We start from the raw sequence: 23455 nt of genomic DNA, 5'->3' as shown, positions 1-23455 counted from the left end.
CGCTTCCCGCTCCACTCAAAAATGGCGAAAAATTTAATCGATAAATTTGTAAAACGACTAAGGGGGAGTAGCACAAATTAATACAATTGAGCGTGCTCCCTCGAGCTATATTTTATTTGCGGCTAATAAAAGTAGATATAAACCGATTCCCTTTCTGTTTCTAAATTACTCCTTCCGCTGTTTTAAATTGGACGTCGGCCCAATTCGAAGTGTTGCAACAAGGAAAAATCTGTAAAAATATGTCACGCGTCTGGTGTAAAAAATCTGCTATCTGAATCGCTTTGTTTCACACGTTCGATCCTTTTTGCTCCTTTATGCAGGTGTCAATGACATGTAATTCGTGTTTTGAAAATAACAAAGTGAAAACCAGATTTATTTTTATTTTGACATTGATCATACGTTACATCAGGAATCCTGTAATTGCAGAACACGCTTTCATTCATATTTGGGAATTAAGCTTTAAAATAACATAATCGGTGTACCCTCATCTGACATGCTTTTGAACTTGCGATGGGGAGAGTATTTTTTAACAGCCGGTTATCAGATATTACAATTGTAATAAAAACGCGTAACGATTGTCTCAGGATAACTGTAATTATTTTAAGTTTGATATTTTGATATTTCAAAAGTTTATTCGCCTTTTATATCAATCTTATAAAATTAACTCTGCGAATGACAATCGTGCTGGCACCGCACTTTAACCTGCATATATGCCTCTAAAAAATCAAATATTGAAGTGAAATTTCAGAGAACTGAAAAAAGGAGAAATCTGCAAGTAGTCAGGGTAACTTTCATATAGAGCTACCCGTCGGTCAAGTCAAGTAACAATTTGGATAAATAATTTGGGAATTTATTCAGAAATTTCAATTGGAGAGCAAATGGAGTTCAAACCCGTTGCAAATATCAAAATTTGATAAATAATTCTGACGCAAATATGTCCTAGTTCTTCAAAGCTAAGTAATTACACAAATACATTAGTTCCTGGTATGCCCTTTGCTACACTAATAAAATATTATAAAACGCGGGGGAAAATCAACCGTTTCCAGCACAGAACAGAAGTAACAGCCAAAAATATCCTTAATCCACATAGGAGCACTTACAGCAAACTTCTTCGTCAAGGGCGTAGAATATTTCCTCCAGTTTGCATAAGGGGCGAATCCGAGACGTACGAAATTATGCTAATTGTTTTATTCTGGCAATTTATGCCTCTAAAAGTAAATATTTGAACGAACACGCCTTCGCCATTTCCAAAGCGTTAATGAGCCGTTTCGGGCCATCAATAATAAATACGTTCTCCAAATTTCCGAATTTTTTCCTACCGCATACTTGTACGTGTTACGCGGAAAGCGTTTTAACCTCGAGAAAAATGCGAGCGATTCTTTTTCGGTTCGATGGTAAACCAATAATGAAAAATAAGTTAGAGGGGAACAGGTGTATTAATTATGATCGAAAGCTCACTCTCTCTGTCTTCCTTCTCGAAACGATCGCATTCCGCTATCCTTTAAGCCGAACGAAATTCGGTTCGTAGTTGAATCACCTATGGCCGTGATGTATTATTTAATCCCTTTTTGTTTTATTGGAAGGCAGCTGAGAAACATTACTTGTTTCGTAGTAAATTGATTTGGTTTGTATGTGCAATCTATATTTCCAGTGGCCATGTCGCCTATTTCGCTGGAAACCGAGTCTTTTCTTCTACGAACTTGAAATCCATTTAATAAATGCACTTGAGTAAGAGGATCGTATATTTTAGGGAAAGTTGGACATGGACGACGGGGAGAGACCGGAACAACTGAGCTCCAGGGTTAAACACCCGGAACAATCTCTTTTAGTTTTGCGGTTTTCTGTTTGGGATAAACGCGGGTCACTGGCATTTTATAGTTTACACATTACTTAAACAGATTCGAATACTCGTCGTCTCAAACCCCGAGGGTGCGCTTCGGGATTTAGATGCAATTTGTACATATGCTAGCTAATGATAACAAAAAGCTTGCATGAGCAAAGTACGATGCAGTAGTAACATATGCTACAGACACGTAGCGGTGAACTGTACAATTTATTGGTCCCAGTTTGAAGTTATTCTAAAAAAAGTTTGCCCCTCTGATTTGCATACATAGTAGCGTAGTTTATAGAGCGGCGTAACGTTGGGGCGTCCATTGTTTGAAATATGTCACACCCTGATTGTTGTATATGTAGCCCGTCTCTTTCTACTTCTTTAAGCAAACACTTATATTAAAAGTTCGGGAAACTTCCCTATAATCGATTTGCTGAACGGCAACGGCACGATACCCTGTGCTTTCAGCAGAAATGTAAATTCAGGGAGGGTCATTTAAGACACATTAGTCACGATCCCTTGCTCATTGTATAAACATCTGCTACGGATATGGCCACTTCACAAAAGAAACGAAAGGAACAAGCGTTGCATTTGTATCCTTAGATAAGCAAATTATACTCGCACATCCTTGATATAATCTGTTACAAGAATATGAGCGCATTTGAAAAAGAAAAAATCAACCTTCAATCCAAAGTAGCTTTAACTTTATCTATTTTTATGTTCTGTATTAGTATCAGTAAATTGTTAATTCTGGAAATTATATTTGCGCCCAAAACCGACTTAAACTCGCGACGCGTGCCTCCCTATTTTCCTATTCATTTTTTTCGCTATTTCATTTTTTTATCATTTTCACCCTTTTCAACGGCTCCGTATCTGAATATAATGTTTTCAGTGTATCCCCTTTTTCTTTTATTCCGTCATATTTTCTTCGAAGCTATATTTAAAACTTGTTTCTTGGATGCAATGTAAATTTTTACGGAAGTAAGAAATTTCACTTAATGACTATTTAAAAAATCAGATTTGTAGGATTCTCTAAATTCTTCAGATTGTCCTATAAGGTCTTTAATCTTCAGCATATTTTTTTTCATTTGCTTCGAAGTATTCCGCTTTTTCAGATACTTCAAGTTTGTGTCAATTTCAAAAATTCTTCGATTTCTGAAAACTTTCCAAAATTTGTGACCCCCAGTATTCCTCCATTTTTTGCCATTATTCCAATTTTTTCAGACTAACATTTTTCAAATCTTTGCCTTGGATTTTTTTCGCGAATTTTTCGTCACCTTATTTAACTAAATCCTTGCTTACTAGATTCATTTATTCTTTCTTCTTTTATTCCCCAGATTCGAGTTTTAAAACTCCTATCATTTTTAATTGCCCGTTACATAAGTTTTGCATTGGGTGGCGACTGTTTTTATACTAGACGACGTATAGATTTGTTTAAAATATGATAGTCACGAAATCAAATTATTAATTACTCTTTGACGAAATCATGGCCGACTAAAAGGAAAATCTGAAAAAAATGGTATCAATTCAATGAAATGGGAATAAGTCAGAAACTGTTAAAGATAGCTATAGGAAAATGTAATGTCAAAATATGCCAATTTTGATTCTCTATCAAATGAGAGTGTAAGAAAATGGTCGTTTCATTAAATAGTTATTTGTTTCATTAGTACAAAAAATGTCAGTTTTCGGGACGAGGAAGATAGTTGCTGGACGACGCGAAAACGCATTTTTTGTACGAATAAAACATAAAATTTTTTCTCCAACCCCCTTTACTTCAAATTATATTCGAATTTAGATTCAGTTACAGTTTCACTACTATAGTATAAGAACTTCTGCTTTCTTGTCCTCACGTGTTATGCCACTCTACTTTTTAGGTTAACTTATAACCTATTCGTTTTTACCTCTTACTTCTCACCTCTCGCGACTTTGTAGGGAGCAAATCTTGAGGTAGCATGTTCTGCCGTTTCTATAATCTCTGGCGGAGTGCAATCCATGTCGCTATCAGTTTCAGTCATTTTATTGTATACACAATTAATATTGTTATATTTTGTATTGAAATAAAAAACTTACCATACAGTTTTTTAATTAAAATTAATTGCAATTAACTTTTTCAAATTTTGAATTCAAAATGACAGATAATAGTGCAATGGGTCTGAAGTAGATGGCGTTACGCGCGACGGCGGGTTGTATACGTATTAAAATTACGTTCACGGAATATGTAAATTACGTTACACATGGTTTAAATAAAAATAGCGAGCGTAAATCATTTTCAATACATGTACATACGTATAGGTAACATCATTATTTGCATTGAATATGCAAAAATATTTGATTTGTATGTATAGAAATATCTTATCTTACAACCTGCAATGTAAAACGATGTCAATGTGACATATCTCCGTGATTGTAATTTTTTAATTGGCCAACTTTCAAGGTCAATTTCTTTTTGGTACTAGGACCAAAAGTATCCACTTTTTGTACAGTTGCCATGGTGAAAGCGATTAATCCGCAAAACGTCAATTTTAGGTACCGAACACTGTCACAAAATAGCGTCTTATTCAGGTGGTTGGAGAAAAAAAACTTTAGTGGTGAGTGAAATTCCTTCACTTAGTCCTTAACTTTATTTAGGTACATTAAAAGAAAGAAAGCCCTATTCTTTTTCTGTGTACTGGTACTGGTACAAATGGGTTGCCATAACTACAACCGTTTTCAAGTAATCAATTTCGTGATCAGTTTTCAAGGTACCGTCTGCATTAGTCATTTTTTTAAGTCAAAATAACTTAAAAATCATAAATTGCAAATAATAACAGTAACTATAAGAGGTCGTCAGTTTTTAATAAGTTTTTTCATAGCATTGATTTATTTTCACCTTTTCCCCAATATAAAATATAAAATTGTAAGCAATTAACGATTAAGATTTATAATTATTGATATGATTTATTTTCACGTCTTCTCTATTATAAAACTTGGTTATGTTCAATCTTTATTAATTATGTTATGATTTATGTGTATTTTTACTTTGATCATTCCTGTAATAGGCATTATTGCTGTTGGAATTAAATAATAAATAAATAAATAAATAAATATCGACGCGTGGGTTTCAAAAGAACTGAATTTTACGTATAAACCAAAAATGCAATAACAAATAGGGATTGCCATTTAAAATATCGAACTTACGGGCTACTTCCGGTATTTCAGGAAGTGCCACAATTTTGAAAATGTTTTACATAGATTCGGCCTTCAGAGTAACTCCTAAGTACAAATTTTCAAAAACCTACCTATTTCACTTTACCATCAGAAACGATTAACTAAAGCTCCCAAAAAAACATTTACATTTCAAGAGATTAGTCGACATTTAGTAATTTTGTAAATTTTTAGCGTTTTTTTTAATTAGTTGTAATCGAAATAAAACAAAACATCTTGTGTTCAATCTATTCCTCTAGTGCGGGTTTACCGTTACTATACCATCTAATTTAATGTAGGTAATTCATTTTAAATAAATCGTGCCCTTCGCGCAAGGGCATGTTACTGACCCAACTTTAATTGTAATTTCCACGATGTCAAATGAATCCTGTATTTAAATAAAGAATAAGCGAGATGCTGAGGACCACTCGAGAGGTGGATTTGGTTCTACTACCGTCGACGTACCTCTAATAGCTTTCGGGCACATACATTTGTCATAATGTTCACTGTTACTGCCTTTAAAGCTTTTATTGCCAACTTCTCCGACATAAAAGTCGTAGAATATCTACATTGTAAGAAAACTCTTTTGTAATCAACAGAATGGTGGCCAAGTTAATTATCTTATACCCCTTGCATGCATGTAACATAATTTACTAACTTTCTAAGAAATAAATTACGCACGCATATAATTTAGCTCTAAAGCGAATAGACATAACTAAGCTAAACACAAGACAGGTTAGACAAAGCTTCTCTAAGAAACTGGAAACTTTGCAACGCTCTCCACCGTAAACTAGTTAAAGGAAGTGTAAAGCTTCGACGAGAAAACTCCACTAGTCACAAAGGGCTCGGGTTCGCTCAAAACAAAAGAACTACCGCAAAGAACGGTTTCATTTATCAATTATAACTGAATCAAACTTTTAATAACATCTTAGTGGAAATGCTATAGTTTTAATTTTAAAACTTCGCCGAAAACTATTTGTAATTTCATTGGCGCACTTTTATATAAAAGTTTGTTGCCTTAAGGAAGATAACGAAAAAGTTTGTAAAAATTTTTATAATTAAGTTTTGCGATAAACTAGATTTTAATTTAAGTTCGTCGTAATCGCTGTTAGTTTCAGGTTTTTTGAAAAAAAAATCGAGCAATAATAGGACGCTAAGTGAAGGGAGAAAGCCTTCTCTTATAATTAGTAACTGTTAACTTTTGTAATTACGTTTGAGGGGTTTTGGGGTCTTCTTGTTGTACGTTGTTAAACATAAATCATTGCCGTTGATGTGTCAAGATTTAATCAATTTTATCGTTAGAAAGTTTTCCGGCGTCTATGTTTCCGTTCAAGAAAGTAATAAAAATGTGTACATTGTTGAAAGTTTTCTGTGCGAAGTGTAATTCCCTGCTTTGGTGTAACTTATAATTAAAGATGTGCGAATTAGCTGTAGGTAGCGATCTAACTTTTCAATTTTCTTTATATCTTCATAAAATGATTTATTAATTTATTTTTGTTGCTTTAGGTGCATATTTTTGAGGTTGTTTTGCAAGATATTCCGTTTTTACGGAAAGCTTTAAACTTTTTTGTGTAGAAAATGAATATTTGACTAAGTAGGATTCTATAATGCAGTCAATAATTCTGTATTTGCCGCTCCACAGCGAGTGGCATTCTTTTCGCAGTGATGTTTAACAAGAACAGTTAGTTGGCATACCTGTGGGAGGGGGGCAGGATCACTTTGGATGCTTATCTTCTTAAGATGGAAGAAAATTCCTCCTTTCCTATTCTTATCACCCGTAGGTAGCGTTTTTCCCTTTAGGGCCGATTTTACAATTGCTATTTTACGCAGAATAAGATATCCTTGGAATAACTGCCATAGCAGCATGTATACCATGATTGGTTGACACATGGTAACCAATGCAACCGTCGATTCTAGGTATATCTTATTCTCGGTATATACCTGCATTAGTAGAAACTGGAGGATCTGGATTAATTATTTTATATAATTAAATTTTGTATATCCCAATTATGGGAATTTAAGGGTGGAATCTGTGTCAATAAAGAAATCTCGGGCATTTATTGTAACCCTTTGAATCAAAGGCGAATATGAAAACTAATTGCGTTAAGTTTTGAAGAATGTAGGATCAAACCTAATAAATTAAACCTTTAAGTGCATTCATAACTTCTAATATGCACAATTGGCAGCTGACCTGTTAGCTTTCATTTCGTGTTCAATTACGATTCATAAATTCAGTCTCGTAAAAATAGGTAAAACATGTATATCTCGCCCTACACACTCAAGAATAATAGCTTGTGCAAATTCCGAATAACGTTTGATCAGAAAGCGAACACAAAGCATACGTTAAACATCATCAGCATACACAAACATAATTCAGAACGAAAGAAAAACAATTTTTACTGCCTCTATTTGCTTTCGTAATGATTGAACTACATCCCCTACAACCCTTAGAAGTCATCCATTGACCTACTAAAACAAAAGAAATCGTCGAAGTTTGTCAATTTCTATGAATTATGATAATGCTCGGAAGCAAGGAAAATGACATCGTGTCGAAAATAAGAAGGTCGCCAAGAAAACACAGCCAAAACCTTAACAATCAGATTTAGTTAATTATCTCCTTTGTAGTTGAGAACGTTTAAGATACGGGGTGCTTAATTCGCTGACCATTTTGCCTTCGTTAGTGTCGTTGACATAAACTAACTTGAAAACGAACCTTTGTTGTGCCAAGTTGCGCACGATATAATTGTTTAATTTAGTTCTGTTTTAACGAACATTGAAATAGAAATTAATATGAGGCCTTTGTTACAGTCGGAACGGAAGTACGTTATCCAGTAATAGTTTATATCCATGGGGAATCGTTCGAATGGAATTCAGGAAATCCCTACGATGGAACCGTTATTGCCGCGTATGCTGAACTTGTTGTCGTAACCCTAAATTATCGTTTGGGTATATTGGGTAAGTACAGCGTTTACTTTCTTTTTCCTACGGTTTATTTATGACGTACCTAAATGCCATTTATTTACTAGCGAGCGCATTGAAAAAGTAATGCGAAGGGCAACTTTACGCTGCCTTTTTTTTTTGTTTCTGGAAGCAGTTCTAAAATAAATCCTCCTCACTCATATTGAAATTTGGTTTTTTAGTGCCAATAATGGCCCGACTTAAACATCTACAAGAAAGCCACCGAACGAGTTTCACAATGGAGTATTTCATCAAGATCATAAGAAATAACATTAAAATGAGTAAATACCGTAGGAAATTGAACGACTGACAAGACATTACTACCCTACAGCTTCCTGCTCATTGGTACGGACAGACACTCGTCTCCAATAATGCCCTACATTCCTTTTGGGTTAGCAATAAACTCAAATGACACCAAATTTTTCGTAAGAGAAATTTAAATTAATTGGAAAAAAAATTACATGGTACATCTTCGTTTCTGCGCCGAAAGATATATTACCAGAGTCATTTGATTATAGTCTCCTATTCTGTAATGTTCAAACAATCATTTAGTTGATTTAAGAATATCAGTTACGTTAGATGAGTCAACCCTTCGCACGAAAAACACCGGCACCACCTCATCGAACTCTTCACGGTGTCCCAAGGTGCGAATCTCCCACCAATTGGGCGAAGTCAACGCTGGACGCAACACAGGTAACTTTCGCAGGCCTTGCTGTCTACAAAAATGGTTTTAAACTACCCCCTGCCAAGGTGCAACCGATTCTATATTTCCCAAAGTCACTCAACTCGACTGATCTCTGGCGTGTTTAGGTGTGATGAACCATTACCGTCGTTGTATCACTTATGCGTCCCACCTTCAGGCTCCATTGACCATTCTTAAAATGAATTCTCAAAAAGTAGGTTAAATTGCAATGGTCTGAAGTGGAAGAAACAGCCTTGCAAGCATTGCTAAGGCTCTTAGTGCAGTCTTCCTCGTGTCCACATCCCGTTATGCACTGCGTACAGACACCATTGGCACCGCCCGGGACTAGTGACAAGACAAGTGGGTTCCTTTTGGCATTCTTCTCCGTTGAATAACGATACAGCACCTACGATCTTGAGTTGATTGCAGTGCTGCAACCAAAAACTTCAGGCGGATTCGTGAACGACACCCCTTCACAATTTTTACGGACCATAAACCGTTAATATACGCCCTCACGTGCAAATAAGACATCTTCCAGGCAAGTAAATAATTGGATGCACGATTCAAATTCACCTCAGGAGCCGAGAACTCTATCGCTGACGCGCTCTTTCGCTCATAGCCAAATATAAAACCGGAGGTTGGGTGTTCGAACCTGGGCTGAGGTAAGAATTTTTCATCTGTGACAGAGATAGTAATTTCCTTAGACCAGATTCGAGCATTCTACCGACTACTCCTAATTAGGTTACCCTACAGTTTTCCTAGTTCGTAAGGTAAGTACCGGAGTCGTATAGAAACACTTAAGACCTTCTGCAGAGGCACCTTTAAAAAGCATTATGCGGGTCACTGTGTAATTGGGCGCGAGCCTGTGGAGGGTCCAGAACAGGAGAGAGATAATAAATGAAAAAAAAAATAAATAAAAAGGAACAATCGTTGATTATGGAAAATCGACAATGCATCCGTGCATTCGTACCATCTTGTGCCCAGGAAAAATCCCCGCCTCCCCTCCCCCTACTTATTCGCTCGATTTGTTTCCGTCAGACTTCCTCTTGTTCTCAAAACGAAACATGACCTAGCTACCGAATTGTTTGGCCTATTTTGAGGAGCTCGGGGAAAAGCTCTTCGGGGAGTCTACATCAAAAAATTTATATTGACACTGTATTTATTTCAATACAGGAAACGACCCTCGTATTAATTAAATAATGTGGAAGATTAATTGCATTGCATTGCATTGCAAAAAAAAACCTAATTGAGAAGCTGCCGGCATCAAGCGGCGAAAACAAAACTATTTAAACTGCAGTAATTAAATCTTCCAACAGTGTACTAAACGTAAAAGTGCAACAGACGAAAAAACTAGAAAATAGAAATCAGTCTAAATTAGCTAATGGCTGCGAATGCGCGTTACTTCCTTGATGAAGTCACAATTACGTAGTCAACCCTCATCAAAACTTTAATAACGTAATTAAGATAAAACTTAATTAAAGGTATCATCAAAATTTATTTATCGTGTATATAAAGTCATAAAATGTGGAATAAATTTAGAGAAAAACGTCGATGGTAAATTTAAAGACGACATAAAACGTCGCGGCAGTAAAGATTTTGGGGGATTCGCTTTTTTTGGGGAGAAACAGATAGTGCCGGTCGTGGGCAATAAAAATTGCGAAATTTACGTAAAACATTTTCGTTTTATCGCAATAGTTTAAGTGCAGAAAAATAAAACGCTTCTCTAGCTTACGGAAAATTCGTTTAATTTATTTATCAGTTATGCTGAGGGAAGCTTTCCACTCAAAACGGACACTTTGGCCGTGTACAAGCCATTAAGAAATTATGAGCTTTGTACATGTTAAGCTTCAATTTAATTATTACGAATCTATTTCGAAAGGGAAGCTTATTATATTCTTTTTTCAGATAGTATCTGATATGAATTTTCAAAGTAGGCAGAAGCTGAATGAACGGCCTTTGTAATTTAACATTAATGACATTTTGATGACTTTTCTTGCTATACGCATATTTGGTTAGTAATATATGATTACATTGATCCACCAGTTTTCAATCTAGAAGTTTTTCAGTGAAGCTGTAGTTTTTTTTCTAATTTTATCAAAAAAATTTAAGTACAACTATGAAGGTTATTTCGAAATTACAAACAGATTTTATAAAAACGCTCTAAGGTATTTTTATTTCATGACTCGAGTAAAAAATTGGGAACAATAGAATTGTGAAAATTATACACGCCAAACCTACTGGAATACCACGTTAACAATGAAAATCCTCATCTGTGAGTTGATGGCGGGTGCAACTTTTCCTCGAATTTTCGCATTATTTCTCTGTATTTTACTTTCGTTCTCTGATACAAATCAATACGTTTTATAATACCTATACTCTGACTGCCTGAAAGATCTCTGATCTCCGCCAGTGGACACCATCTCGTCTCGTCAAAGCTTCTGCATCAGTCTCAGAATATTTAGAAATTTTTAAACTAGCATCCACTTGTTGATTACCATTGAAAATGATGAAATGAGAGAATTAAATTATTCATACAAATAGCAAAATTATATTTTCCTGAATTAGGTATCAGAAGACGAAATGGAAGGTATCATAGAACTTCCTTTTTATGAGTCGCTGAAAACCTTCACCATAATCTGCAGCATGTTTATGCTTCCAATTAGGACCATACATTTTAATCTCACCTCTAATCGACACAATAGTGCAGGGGTTAAGAGCCAAAATAGATTTCAACCTTGCATTTTGTGATAACTTTATGAAACTTTCAGAGGATGTTCTAGACACCCTAAGGTTCAATTTCAGCTATTCCGCCAACCCCGCAACCCCGGACGGCGCTTGCTATAGCGGGTTTCTTAAGCGCAAGGTAGCATTTCAATACCCGCCCATAAAATGGGTCAAAAATGTATGTCCAGGGTTTATTTTGTATTTTCTTACATCTAGGAAGGTTGAAGGGAATTGTCAAATACCCAGGGAGAATTTATTTAGGGTATTTTACGTGGTTTGCCTATTTTTAAGGCGCTTTTAACAGTGCGGACTAGAGAATGCAATCTTATAGAATGTGGCCTGTAGAATCCATAATTTCAAACAGTTCCAAGATTGGGCTACTAGTTCAAAAGTTACAGCCCTTTGAATTTTCTTTCGAAATTGGTTTCTAGTCTATAACTTTTGATTGAGAAGTCTGATCGAAAAAGTACGAATTGTTTTGGATTCTACGCACCAAAATTAACAAGAAAAAGTGTTTTCCCGAGAAATTTTGGTGCAGTCGATTTTTGGTAAAAAAGGAAGGTTATACACTGCCTTTTTTTGAGGCCCTCAAAAAAAATTGTCTCAGATCGACCCGGAAAAAAATTTTTCTTATAGAATGTGGCCTGTAGAATCCATAATTTCAAACAGTTCCTAGATTGGGCTACTAGTTCAAAAGTTACAGCCCTTTGAATTTTCTTTCGAAATTGGTTTCTAGTCTATAACTTTTGATTGAGAAGTCTGATCGAAAAAGTACGAATTGTTTTGGATTCTACGCACCAAAATTAATAAGAAAAAGTGTTTTCCCGAGAAATTTTGGTGTAGTCGATTTTTGGTAAAAAAGGAAGGTTATACACTGCCTTTTTTTGAGGCCCTAAAAAAAAATTGTCTCAGATCGACCCGGAAAAAAATTTTCTTATAGAATGTGGCCTGTAGAATCCATAATTTCAAACAGTTCCAAGATTGGGCTACTAGTTCAAAAGTTACAGCCCTTTGAATTTTCTTTCGAAATTGGTTTCTAGTAGGGAATGCAATCCCGCAGCAAAATCTCAATCCCGGTATTTGCGGGATTGTTAGATGTTAATCCCGCGGGATCCCGGTATTTGCGGGATCTCGCAAAACTTTAAATAAATTGGCAAATAAGCAATTCTGTGCGGTTAACTTCTGTATTAAAATAAATCGCTAATTATCACAATATTTAACAAAAAAGTACCTTCGGCCTAACTTAGAACTCAAAAAAACCTTACCTGTAAAGCACAAAAAGTCTTCTAATGTGCCTCAAAAATCATAGTAGATTTTTAACGAAATTTTACAAAAGCTTCTGGATTCTACAACCAGGAATTTGAGTTTCAAAAGTATTCATTAGAAATATTGTTTTCTAATGACACTTTTTCCATTTGATACAATTTGAATCAATATCGATCCACATCCATAAATAAAAAACGTAAATATTTTTTTTCACTACTAGCGTCTGATGACATGATTATTAACCTTTTTTCCACTTGTAAAGTAGGCTTTCTCGGCATTTGTTCAAAGTGGTTAATAATTTTTTATTATTAACTAGTAGTCAATAATGAGAACTGTCACGCTGTCACTTTTAGAAAACACAACCCGAAATTTCGCTCAATGAACGTTTAGACAAGTTCTCTAAAACGAATAATTGCCACCATTCGCAATTTCCAGAGAAATTACATACCTAAAATTATCACATTTTGAAAAAACTCGAACGAAATTTCTCTTTGAAAAATCTCAATGACAGAACAAAATACGGCCTGTTTGACTTGTACTTCCACGTACTTGATTGACATGTTAAATTAATAAACAAAAATTCTGTCCAACCGTTAACTCTCTTATCAATATAATATGTTAATTTAGAGGATTTCAAGTGCTAGTAGTGAAAAAAATAGTATATATACCACGGTAGAGAAGTCTATTACTTCGCACCTTACACCCCTCGGCGCAAGCGCCTCGAGATGTAATCTTGGTGCTCAGGCAATAATAGTGGACTTCTCTACCTTGATATATAATGTACTATTTTCCGAGGGCGTGCATTTTCATAATAGAAACGCTTTCTTCGCTTACCACAGAAAAAGCTAGTGTGTCCACAATAAGCCATTGAACTCCGTTTCGGAGAGCCTTTTCGTATATTTAAATTCGGATTGATGTGAGCCAATAAATGAAAAGTTGTCCATTTTTTCCTTAAGACGTGCTTCCATGGGGAAACCGTTTTCCACTTGCCACAGAAAAACTAATGTGGACACAATTCATTGAAATACCGTTTCGCATAGCGCAAAAAGGAGTCAATTTCTTCAGTTTCTTATAAATTTTGAATAATTTGTGGGCGTTTGCAACGGTCTGAACTAAAACTTTAATAAAATAAAATGAATTATTGTTTGCCGTCGGCTTACTGATTCTTTACATTTGTTCCTTTTTTGGCGGTTTTGCTTATTGTAAAGTTTTCCCTTTGCTTGCTACAAAATTTCCCAACTCTTTTCCACCTAGCTAGCAAAGATGAACAACATTAAATGGCCATAGACATTTATTTATTTATTCTCCCTCTCTTCTCTGGGCCCTCATCAGGCTTGTTCCCCAATTGCCTGCATAATGCTTTTTAGATGTGCCCCTGCAGAAGGTCTAAGTTATTCTATACTAGTTCAGTATTTACCTTACGAATTAGGAAAACTGCAGGAAAACCTAATTCGAAGTAGCCAGCAGAATGCTCGAAACTTGATCTAAAGCAATTACCATCTTTTCCACAGATAAAAAATCCTTACCCTCTGTTTTTCATTTTTTTTATCTGTTCAAGTAACACCAGAAAAGAAAACGAAATAGGAACGTTTTTCCGCCATATCCTAGGAAGTAATCGGAATTTTCTGGTATTCTTAAAAACATGATAATGATGATAATGACAATGACTTTTCCCTAATTTGACTAGCATCGTATCTACCATGGTTTCGGAGACCCACATGATAGACATCCTTATCATGGACACAGTGTATAGAAACACCCCAAACCATTTTTTTATTCACATTCACAAACTCGGCAATAAATTAACCCTTGAGTTTGTCTGATTGAAATATTGGGAATTATGGGATAAAAATTCAAATTCTAAAAAGAAAATGAAACTTGAATCTACACCGAATTCAATGCGCTCTTCAATTAACACATTATGATTTATATCAGGCATTTAAAATTTAAAATTTATTTTATTAAATCATCAGTTTGGTTCGATGACGATTGACATAGTTGAAATGGCAGCTCGGGTACTACTTTCGTAACACTTCTTAAAAATTTTTAAATTAACATACAACAAAAACTTCAAAACACCGGGAAAATCGTATTTGACATTTACGTACGCTTATTCAATTTTTACCTTCGGTACAGGCCGATGAAATGCGAGCACTTGTTTTACAATGCATTTCATTATCTCTAAACTTCACACATGTGCCATCGTTTATCTTATTCAATTAAATTTTACTTTGATTAAGTCCCCTTTTTTTGAAAAACAGCAATACATTCATTACCAACATGTTCTTTAACTTTTACGTCTTAAATTACAAAAAAGAGCAGTTACGACTAAATTATTGAACCATTTTTACAGCATATGTACAACTACAACTAAAATGAAACAAAAATCTCATCGTTAACCATAGTTCGTTGCTAGCTTTTTTAAGAGGGTCGACTTTGTTTATATGCATACCGATAATGGCGTTACGTTTCTGGAAATGTTCGTTGTTCTAGTGGATCTACTTCGGCAACAGGGCGAACAATCGAACTTGTTGCCAGTTATCTTCTAATATAAAACTGCGTGTTTTCGTATAAAGGATCCGTTTCCTAAGCACAACTTATTCTTAATGGTGAGACTGGGACAGCTTGTATCCTGAGCATCTCTCTCCCTGCCCCAATTGAAATTAAATCTTATACATTTACCGTGCAATTTAATCCCAATGTTCAAGTACGTCGCTACGCTCCATTAGTGCTGTTTTATAAGACTGGATATTTACTCTTTGTTGTGTGTTCTCTTTCAGATATTGTATGCGTTCGGTCTACCCTTAACCCAAACTAATCAATCTCTCGATGCATGCGCTTGCAGTTAATCCCGAACTTAATCCCGTTTTATTCGTCGTAATGATTTATCTCTGAGATCGTTTTCTCTAAAACGGTGCTGTATTTCGATTGTCAGGCCATTCGGGTGCGTTGTCGCCTTGTTGATGCTGTTATCAGTCCAGGGTTTTATTGCGCGATGACTTACGGTTGTGAAATTGGTAACATTTAAGATATCCCTTTGTTACTCGTTCTGAGAGAGGGCGCCACAAGGCACTCATATGACTATGACGTAATTAATTAGCGATATCTGCAAAGTTTTGGGCAACTGTAATATTCGGCATTAAAGCTCCGTAATATCTTATAGCACTTTCCTTTTCTATGAGCATAACAAGGTCATTGGGATTACGCTAGTGATAATTTTAGAATTGTAGTACCAAATACTGCGCTCTTCCATTTTCAACGCCAAAGATTTACCTTAACGTAATTGCTTGTCTATAGACGTTCGTTTGCATTTCCACGGGAAATGGCGTCGAATTTGCTGCTCGACTAGTAAATAGACACGAACAACATATGAGGAAGTCTGGCGCATTAAAACGCACCAGACTGTTAAATAGGCTTACGATGCACTATAAGTCGATTCTTAACTCTTGTTTTGGTTTCAGGATTTCTGAACGCAAACCCAGCGCCTCATTTAAAAGCTCGAGTTGCGAACTATGGACTAATGGATCAAATTGCGGCGCTCCACTGGATACAGCAGAACATCGCCTTGTTCGGAGGAGATCCGACGAACGTAACGTTGGTGGGACACGGTTCGGGGGCGGCGTGTATAAATTTTTTAATGATCTCCCCCACGGTAATGGCCGGCCTTTTCCATCGCGCGATCCTACTTTCCGGCTCGGCGCTATCTTCGTGGGCATTAGTCGAGGATCCCGTAAATTACGCGGTTAAGCTGGCCAAAGAGGTGAACTGTTCAATACCGGAGGACGTTGCGAAGGATCACGAGGCGATTGTGGATTGTCTACGCCAGACTCCGTTGGACGAGCTTTTAAATGCGGACGTCTTACCGCCTTCGTATCTAAGTGCGTTTGGGCCTAGTGTAGATGGGGTGGTGATAAAGACGGATTTTGCCAAAGAACTTTTAACCTATTTTAAACCTTCGGATCTGCAAAGTTTTGTAGGTAGCGCTGTAAATGCAAATATGAAACGTAGTGAAGCGACTTTAATGCCAAGGGGTAGCAATCCGTACGATCTACTTTTTGGTGTTGTTACTAGTGAGGCGCTTTGGAGATTCTCCGCCTCGGACATTCAGGCGGGGTTCGAGGGTGAGAGGAGGGACAAGATCATTAGAACTTACATCCGCAACGCGTATACGTATCATCTTAGTGAAATATTTTTTACGGTAGTTAACGAATATACGGACTGGGAACGGACCGTCCAGCATCCCATAAACACGCGCGATGCCGCAGTTGCCGCGTTGAGTGACGCACAGTTTGTGGCGCCCCTTGTACAAACAGGTGATCTACTTAGTGCGAAACCTCCCCAACCCGGCCAGGAGCATACGGGTCCACGAACATTTTTCTACGTTTTCGATTATCAAACGAAGGACGGTGATTATCCCCAAGTAAGTATTTACATTTCAAAATTGGATCAACAATATTGCCGCCGATGTCGCTTTTGTTTTAATTATACGTACGTGCAATATGATTCCAATCACCTGATATTGATTATTGTAAAACCGCCCAGTACAACTTAATTTCCATATAGAAAGGCAAGTATCGATTTTCACTTAATCCGATTCGAACATGTTGTCTGTTTCATATTTACTTGGTGATTTACCTTTATCTACATGTAGAAACAGGCACGCGTGACGAATTTTAATATTAACCCTATCAGTGTGGCAATAATGAGAACAGTTAATGTGCTTTTGTACGAGGATTACATTTCACGTTAGGCTTTTAGTGCGTTCACTAAGGTTTTGGATTAGGAAAATATCAATGTAATAAAAAGTGCTTTACAAATATCACTGACTTTTCCCAATTATTTTCAGCACGTATAAAATCAATAATTGTTCCAAATTGAACATGAAACTAAATCTCCGAACTTAAATCAGGAACAATTTCAACTGGTAACAACCCCCTTCCCTTCCTTCCCAAAATATATTACCACAGACAAGTTAACTTGCGTTTTTTATAGAAAAAAAATACAGTAATATGACAACTTTTTAGGATCTAAGTTTAAAAGTTACCCTCAGTGTGCATTCAAGATTGTAATTGTAAATTTCCCGATCAAATATTCTGGTAGAGAGAGGTGTGTGAACTTTCCGGTACTACGGGGGCGAATTTAAGCGAGCGAATAAAATTTAGATGAACGTTAGGGCAGCCCGAAAGAGGCGAAATTAAATAAAAACTTTAGCCTTTATTTTCAAAAGTCATATTTTTGATTTGTCATAGCAAAGAACCGATACATATGACCCACAAAAAATTTGGTTGGTGTATTTCAATTTGTAGCTGCGCCCCACGGGGGTTAATTTTTTTTTCAAATTCACATTTATATGCAGATTTTCGCTTAATTTGCAACCAAATTAACCCAGAACTCACCACGAGGAGATTAGTGCAGGCGCTGGATGGATTTGAGTGTGCAAAAACCGAGGACCGCATTCTGCCAATTGATCCCAGTTCAGAAAAGCTTGTAGATTAATTCGGATGTTGCCGGAACACCTCTTGGTCCAATTTTGTGTTATACCCCCTCCTCTTGCGCCGAGAGTAAGTTGCCTGAGTGCATGTTATATTTCTATCCTGATAATTTTGTGACAATTATTGTTTTTTTTTAATGATCAACCATAATTAAAGTTTGGCAAATGAAATAAAACAGAAATGAAGAATAAAGAATTCATAAATGAAATAGGTACACGAGAAAAATCAATAATCTTCCAAAAAATGCAAATATATCGATATGAGAAAATGTGAAAAGAGAGTCGACATTGTCCTTGTTAGATATCATATCAAGCACATCATATATTTGCAAAAGAAATTGAAATAACAATTATTTACACGTCAATAAAAATAATATATAAATATAACATATAAATATAACGCAAACTCACAAGTAATTACAAGGCATTCTTCACAAAAATCTGTAACCTTTTCGTGCAGCTAAATATAATAAGACAAATTGATGATATTTCGATAAAAACTTTAGTCAACTTTACGTAGTAAAGGTCAAGAGATTAAAAATTTTGTAATTTCAAATGATCGCACAAAAATGCCAAAAATTGTAATAATTTCTTTTCAAACCCTGAAAATAAATTAGATACAGCTCGTTTGAATGCTCTGTACTGCCACTCCTAAATATACACAAGTACAAAGAAGATCGCGTCGCGATCTATATATCTGTGGAGGATTTGATGATCCAACGAAATGTTTCAAGACTTTCAGTACCTGCTTGAATGTGAACCATTTAAAAGCCGATTCTGGGATGTTTTATAACATATTTCACGCAGTAAAAACCCTATCTGCTCACATCATAATCCTTAGCCTGATACAGATGGTTTCATCCTAGGAATCTATTTCTGGAAGAAGGTAGCTCGCCTAGGTTGTTTAGGTGTATGGTTTGAATGTTCTTATGACTTATATAAGAGGAAATACATTTCAGGATGTCATTTGGCTGCTCAATCCCTTGTCGTATTTTGTCATCATTACACTCTGTGATTCAACTAGCAGATTGGGTTCGAAATAGTTTACAAGCTGCATCGTTGAATTTTGTACAGAAAGCTCAGTTGCTTTTTTGATAACTTATGTTAACATTTGCTTTTTCGTATGAAATAATTTTTTTTGTCAACAGTTCTTGTTTTTATTTCAATTATTTTATATTGTTGTGACAATTGACTAACTATGTTAATCTTTAAACATAAGAAGCAACTTGATATTGTCATTAAAATAGTTCCAAAGCATAATTTGTTCAGTCTATTTACTTGATATCTAAAGAGGTGGGGTATAAAAAATAATTGGACCAACAAAGCTGCTGGCAACATCCAGAATTATATTCTGCAACCTTTTCAGAGTTCAAAACTATTTACAGAATGCGGTCCTCATATTTTGCACACTCAAGTCTATCTAGCGCCCGGTCTAAATGGCTGCATATCGAGTTCAACCCACCCTCCCGCCACTGTATTGCGCATACACTTACTAGGTTACTACATTAGTTTTTCTTCATAAAGGATGCAAAATATTGACTTTTGTTTCCAAAAGGATGCAACATTTCTCTTGCATTTAATTTAGAGATAATGAATCCATCTCTAGAGCTTTGGAAGATACTTCAGTCACTAGTTTGACGCACATGTCTTCGGTTTGTGTGTGACATAGAAATTTGGGAAAGGCAATTTTTCCTTGTTGAGGAAGCAACCCTTCCACACTAAAGTTTTTAGTAATTGGAGGCTCTGTGATAGTCGTACTGCAATGGAACCAATCTATTTTTTTTTAATTTTGACCTTTAAAGTGAATTCTTTTCATTTGCGAAATATTCTACTTTTCACATCTCAATTGTGAAAAGTGTCACTTTAAATGTCAAAAAAAAGCGTTTCGAAATTGACAAATTTTGATATTGATTAGAATTTCGAAGTGACACTCTTTTAGGCACTAGTGCGTAAATGTGAAAGTTTTAGGCACTAGTGCCTAAAAATAAAAATGAAACATTAAAATCAATTTTGTCGTAGGTCTTTTCGTATAAATGTCGTATAAATGTCGATTTTTCCGGTACTAACGTGGATAGTGCAGCTTCAGCAGCTTGTTCAATATCCAAAGACTGGCCAATATCACTCATTTGAAGTAATTTTTTCGCAAAACTTTGCGGGAAAGACGGCAACACGCTACGTTCAACCTTAACGTCACACTTGTCATTAAATTATGCATAAACATTGCCTTGGAATCAGATTGCCTGCCTACTTTTCAAAATGTTTAAAAATACTAATAAAATTCTCCGCTTTCACAAAAAATCTTGTATATAATTCGTTACGAAACGATGTCTTTTAGTCACTAGACGTGTTGTCCAACTCGGCTTTGCCTCGTTGGACAATTTTCACGTCGCGTGCCTAAAAGGCACTCATTTCGCAACTTATAAATAGCTATTATAAAGGTATTGCTGATAGGTAGTTAGACCCTTTTCGTCAATTTTTAGCAACACCGTGTCAATCGGTTCAAAATCAGTAACAGGTAAATACCACAGTCATTTAGTAATGATTCTAGAGGGCCAAAAAATGAATATGGCCCTCCTATGTGGCCATCTTTCTCTTGCAGCAAATGGCGTAAGGGTAACTCATTGGTGTGCAACAAGCAAATAGACCACTGAAGGGATTTACCAATTTTTAAATTTCAATTGTGCGTATTGTTCCTCCCTTCCACCATGTGTTAACATTAGTTTTGTCACATCCAATCAATGCCCAGGAGCTAATTTGCACATCGGTTTTTTGCAGGTAAGAGAGAATCTGCTGTGCTATAGTTACTGCTTTGGCGGATTGGATCGAAGACAGACAGACAGTTGCGCATTTTAACCCTCCCCCTACGATTCCTATCCGATTTCTACTATGACAGATCCAAAAGGTGATTTTTTTTAATAATTTGGAACATACCGTAGGAGGGCGGGGGGGGGGGGGGATCTTACAGATGAATAATGTTCCCTCTTTTTAGAGATTTTTAGAGCTGGATGATTATTTGAGAACTATATCTAATGTAACGTCACCGCTTTAGCACTTTTGATTATGTATCGTCAGGGCTGAACTCGTGCATGTTCTAGTGTTAGCATTTGGATGTCTTTATCCAAGAACAAGTCCTGCCAGGGTGTGAGCCTCCGCAAATAACTTGATGGTAACCAAGCGGCATCCATTGAATGTAATGTGAACTTCGGTTTTCAAGATGTCTGCGATAAAAGAGGTCTGTAACGGGAGAGGTCGGCTTCCAGACTTTTTTGTACTCGCCCCTTGATTCATCTTACTACTACGAAATGTGTTATTTCAAAACTATCTAATCTGAATTGCGCTTTTTGGATAAGCTTAAGTACTGTTAAATTGCAAGATACCAGTATTAGTGGTTTAATTTTGCAATTCTTGTTGATATCTTTAGAATTGTCAAATTCAAAATTTGAAAATTGGTTTTGGAAAATTGTTCTGGGCTTGATAAGCTAAAGAATTAAAATAAAACACAAGGTAGAATATAAACAATAATCTTTGCTATAATCAAGGTAATTTAATAAATAATCTCAAAGTAATTACAAAGAAGACACTGTAATATCTAGATCTGAAATCTCAATCTTTACATTTATCTCATTTTTTAGCAAAAAGGGATTAACTCGTAGTCAGGAAAACAACGAAGATACAATTGTTAACTATTCCAACCAATATAATTATTACAATTCGATTGCATCGAAAACCAGTATGTAATCAAAATGAAGGAGTCGTCTAAAAGCAAAATATTACTTTGAACTCTGGGATTAACGGCCGTCTGAGCAACAGATAGAAACACAAACAACAAAAAAACAAGTGAGATACTGAATATCAATCAAACAATCAATCATTTATTATAAATAATAGTTGTAAAAATTTTGATCGACAACGAATCGTCCCTACAAATCGTACAAAATGCACAGGTAATTAAATAATGTTCTATAACAAATACTTGCGCTTAAATAGGAACAATATTCAAATGTAAGTAGGCCACCCGCGACCACGTAATGCAACACATGGTGTCTCACATAAACTGGTGGTGGAATTTTTTTATTGAACTTCCTTTTTGTGCAATAATGAAAAGTCCAAAATGCTGCGGTTTCTACAAAGAGTATCGATGTACTCGAAGATAGCAATAATCAGGAAAACCAAAATGAATAAATGAATAAGCCAGCAACAAAAAGCCTAAAAAAATCATTATTCAAAGTCAATTGTTGATACCAGGGTTGATACATACCGTAAACGGTCGTAGAACTTGTAAACATATCCGCAAACGCGTTTCAATGAAGCATAGAAAACAAATAACGACAGAAAAATTTCATATTAAAACCTTTTCTAAACAGGCACGACGCAAAGTAGAAGAAAAATGTGTCGTATATTTTAGTAGAGTAATAGTGGTGCGCACGAGGAAGAAAATATTAACCCTGATATTAACCAAGGAAATTACAGTGACTTCTAGCGAGAAAATAAAGAACTATTTTGTAAATGAAACCTGTAACACTAAACTGTCTACATCTGAACTAATCGGGTTTACAGAGGAAATACATGTGAACGTGTTTTCCTAGGGGCTCATTTCTATTAAAAATTGGAAAAAAATTTTGACAAAGTTCTGAAAATCTTTGACTGCCTTCGGAACGAAGTTTTGGTTTTTGAATTTATCCGTTATTCCAGGCGGCAAATATTTTTCAACCAGTTTAACAGAGCGAGTTTTCCACGTATGATTTTCTGAAGCATTTGTGTAATAATCTTTCACTTATCAACAACTAATTTATACGTCAACAATTATTAGCAAATGGATACAGGTTTATCTAAAAGTTTGCCTTAAATGACAGACGGTTCGACCACCCTTGTCAATTCCAAATCTAAAAATACTACGTATTTACGTCCCGAATAGCCATAAGAACGAATTAAAGCAAACAATCTATTTTTATATCGTAAACGTGAACCATTATATTTCTCTTAGTGGGACATCTTCACGACACCATAAATACTACTCGCACATACATTACGCCTTCCTCAAGCCGCAACTCAAACCCCTTTTATCTGTAAGCTATCGTGAGCGTCGAAAAAATCGATTCGTTCAGTATTCTGGACGGTGTCGATTCTAAACCACATAGAAATGATCTTATTTGACAGACGGATACAATCTGTTGATCCGAAAAAAGAATGTGTTCACGGTAATCCGTGCTCTGGTTCTTAACATCGAAAGCGCCTTTCTAAATGAGGCCGCATCTGTAGGTGGGTTTATCCGATTTCGTAAAGAATCCCAAGTTATTAAATTCCGAAATCGTATATATGA

At 35.8% G+C, this 23455-nt stretch overlaps 1 protein-coding gene across 1 annotated transcript in view; it reads left to right on the top strand.

The window, feature by feature from the left end:
* Positions 1-23455, top strand: part of LOC116170686 (neuroligin-3-like) — a 60883-nt gene that overhangs the window by 14865 nt on the left and 22563 nt on the right. The window contains exons 2-3 of the mRNA XM_031487190.1: positions 7823-7969; positions 16106-17064. Of these exons, the coding sequence (XP_031343050.1) occupies positions 7823-7969; positions 16106-17064 (1106 nt within the window). The remainder of the gene's footprint in view (positions 1-7822; positions 7970-16105; positions 17065-23455) is intronic.

The sequence above is a fragment of the Photinus pyralis genome, unplaced genomic scaffold (genome assembly GCF_008802855.1).
Source record: "Photinus pyralis isolate 1611_PpyrPB1 unplaced genomic scaffold, Ppyr1.3 Ppyr1.4_LG5, whole genome shotgun sequence".
NCBI lineage: Eukaryota > Metazoa > Arthropoda > Insecta > Coleoptera > Lampyridae > Photinus > Photinus pyralis.
This window is presented reverse-complemented; position numbering and strand designations above follow the sequence as displayed.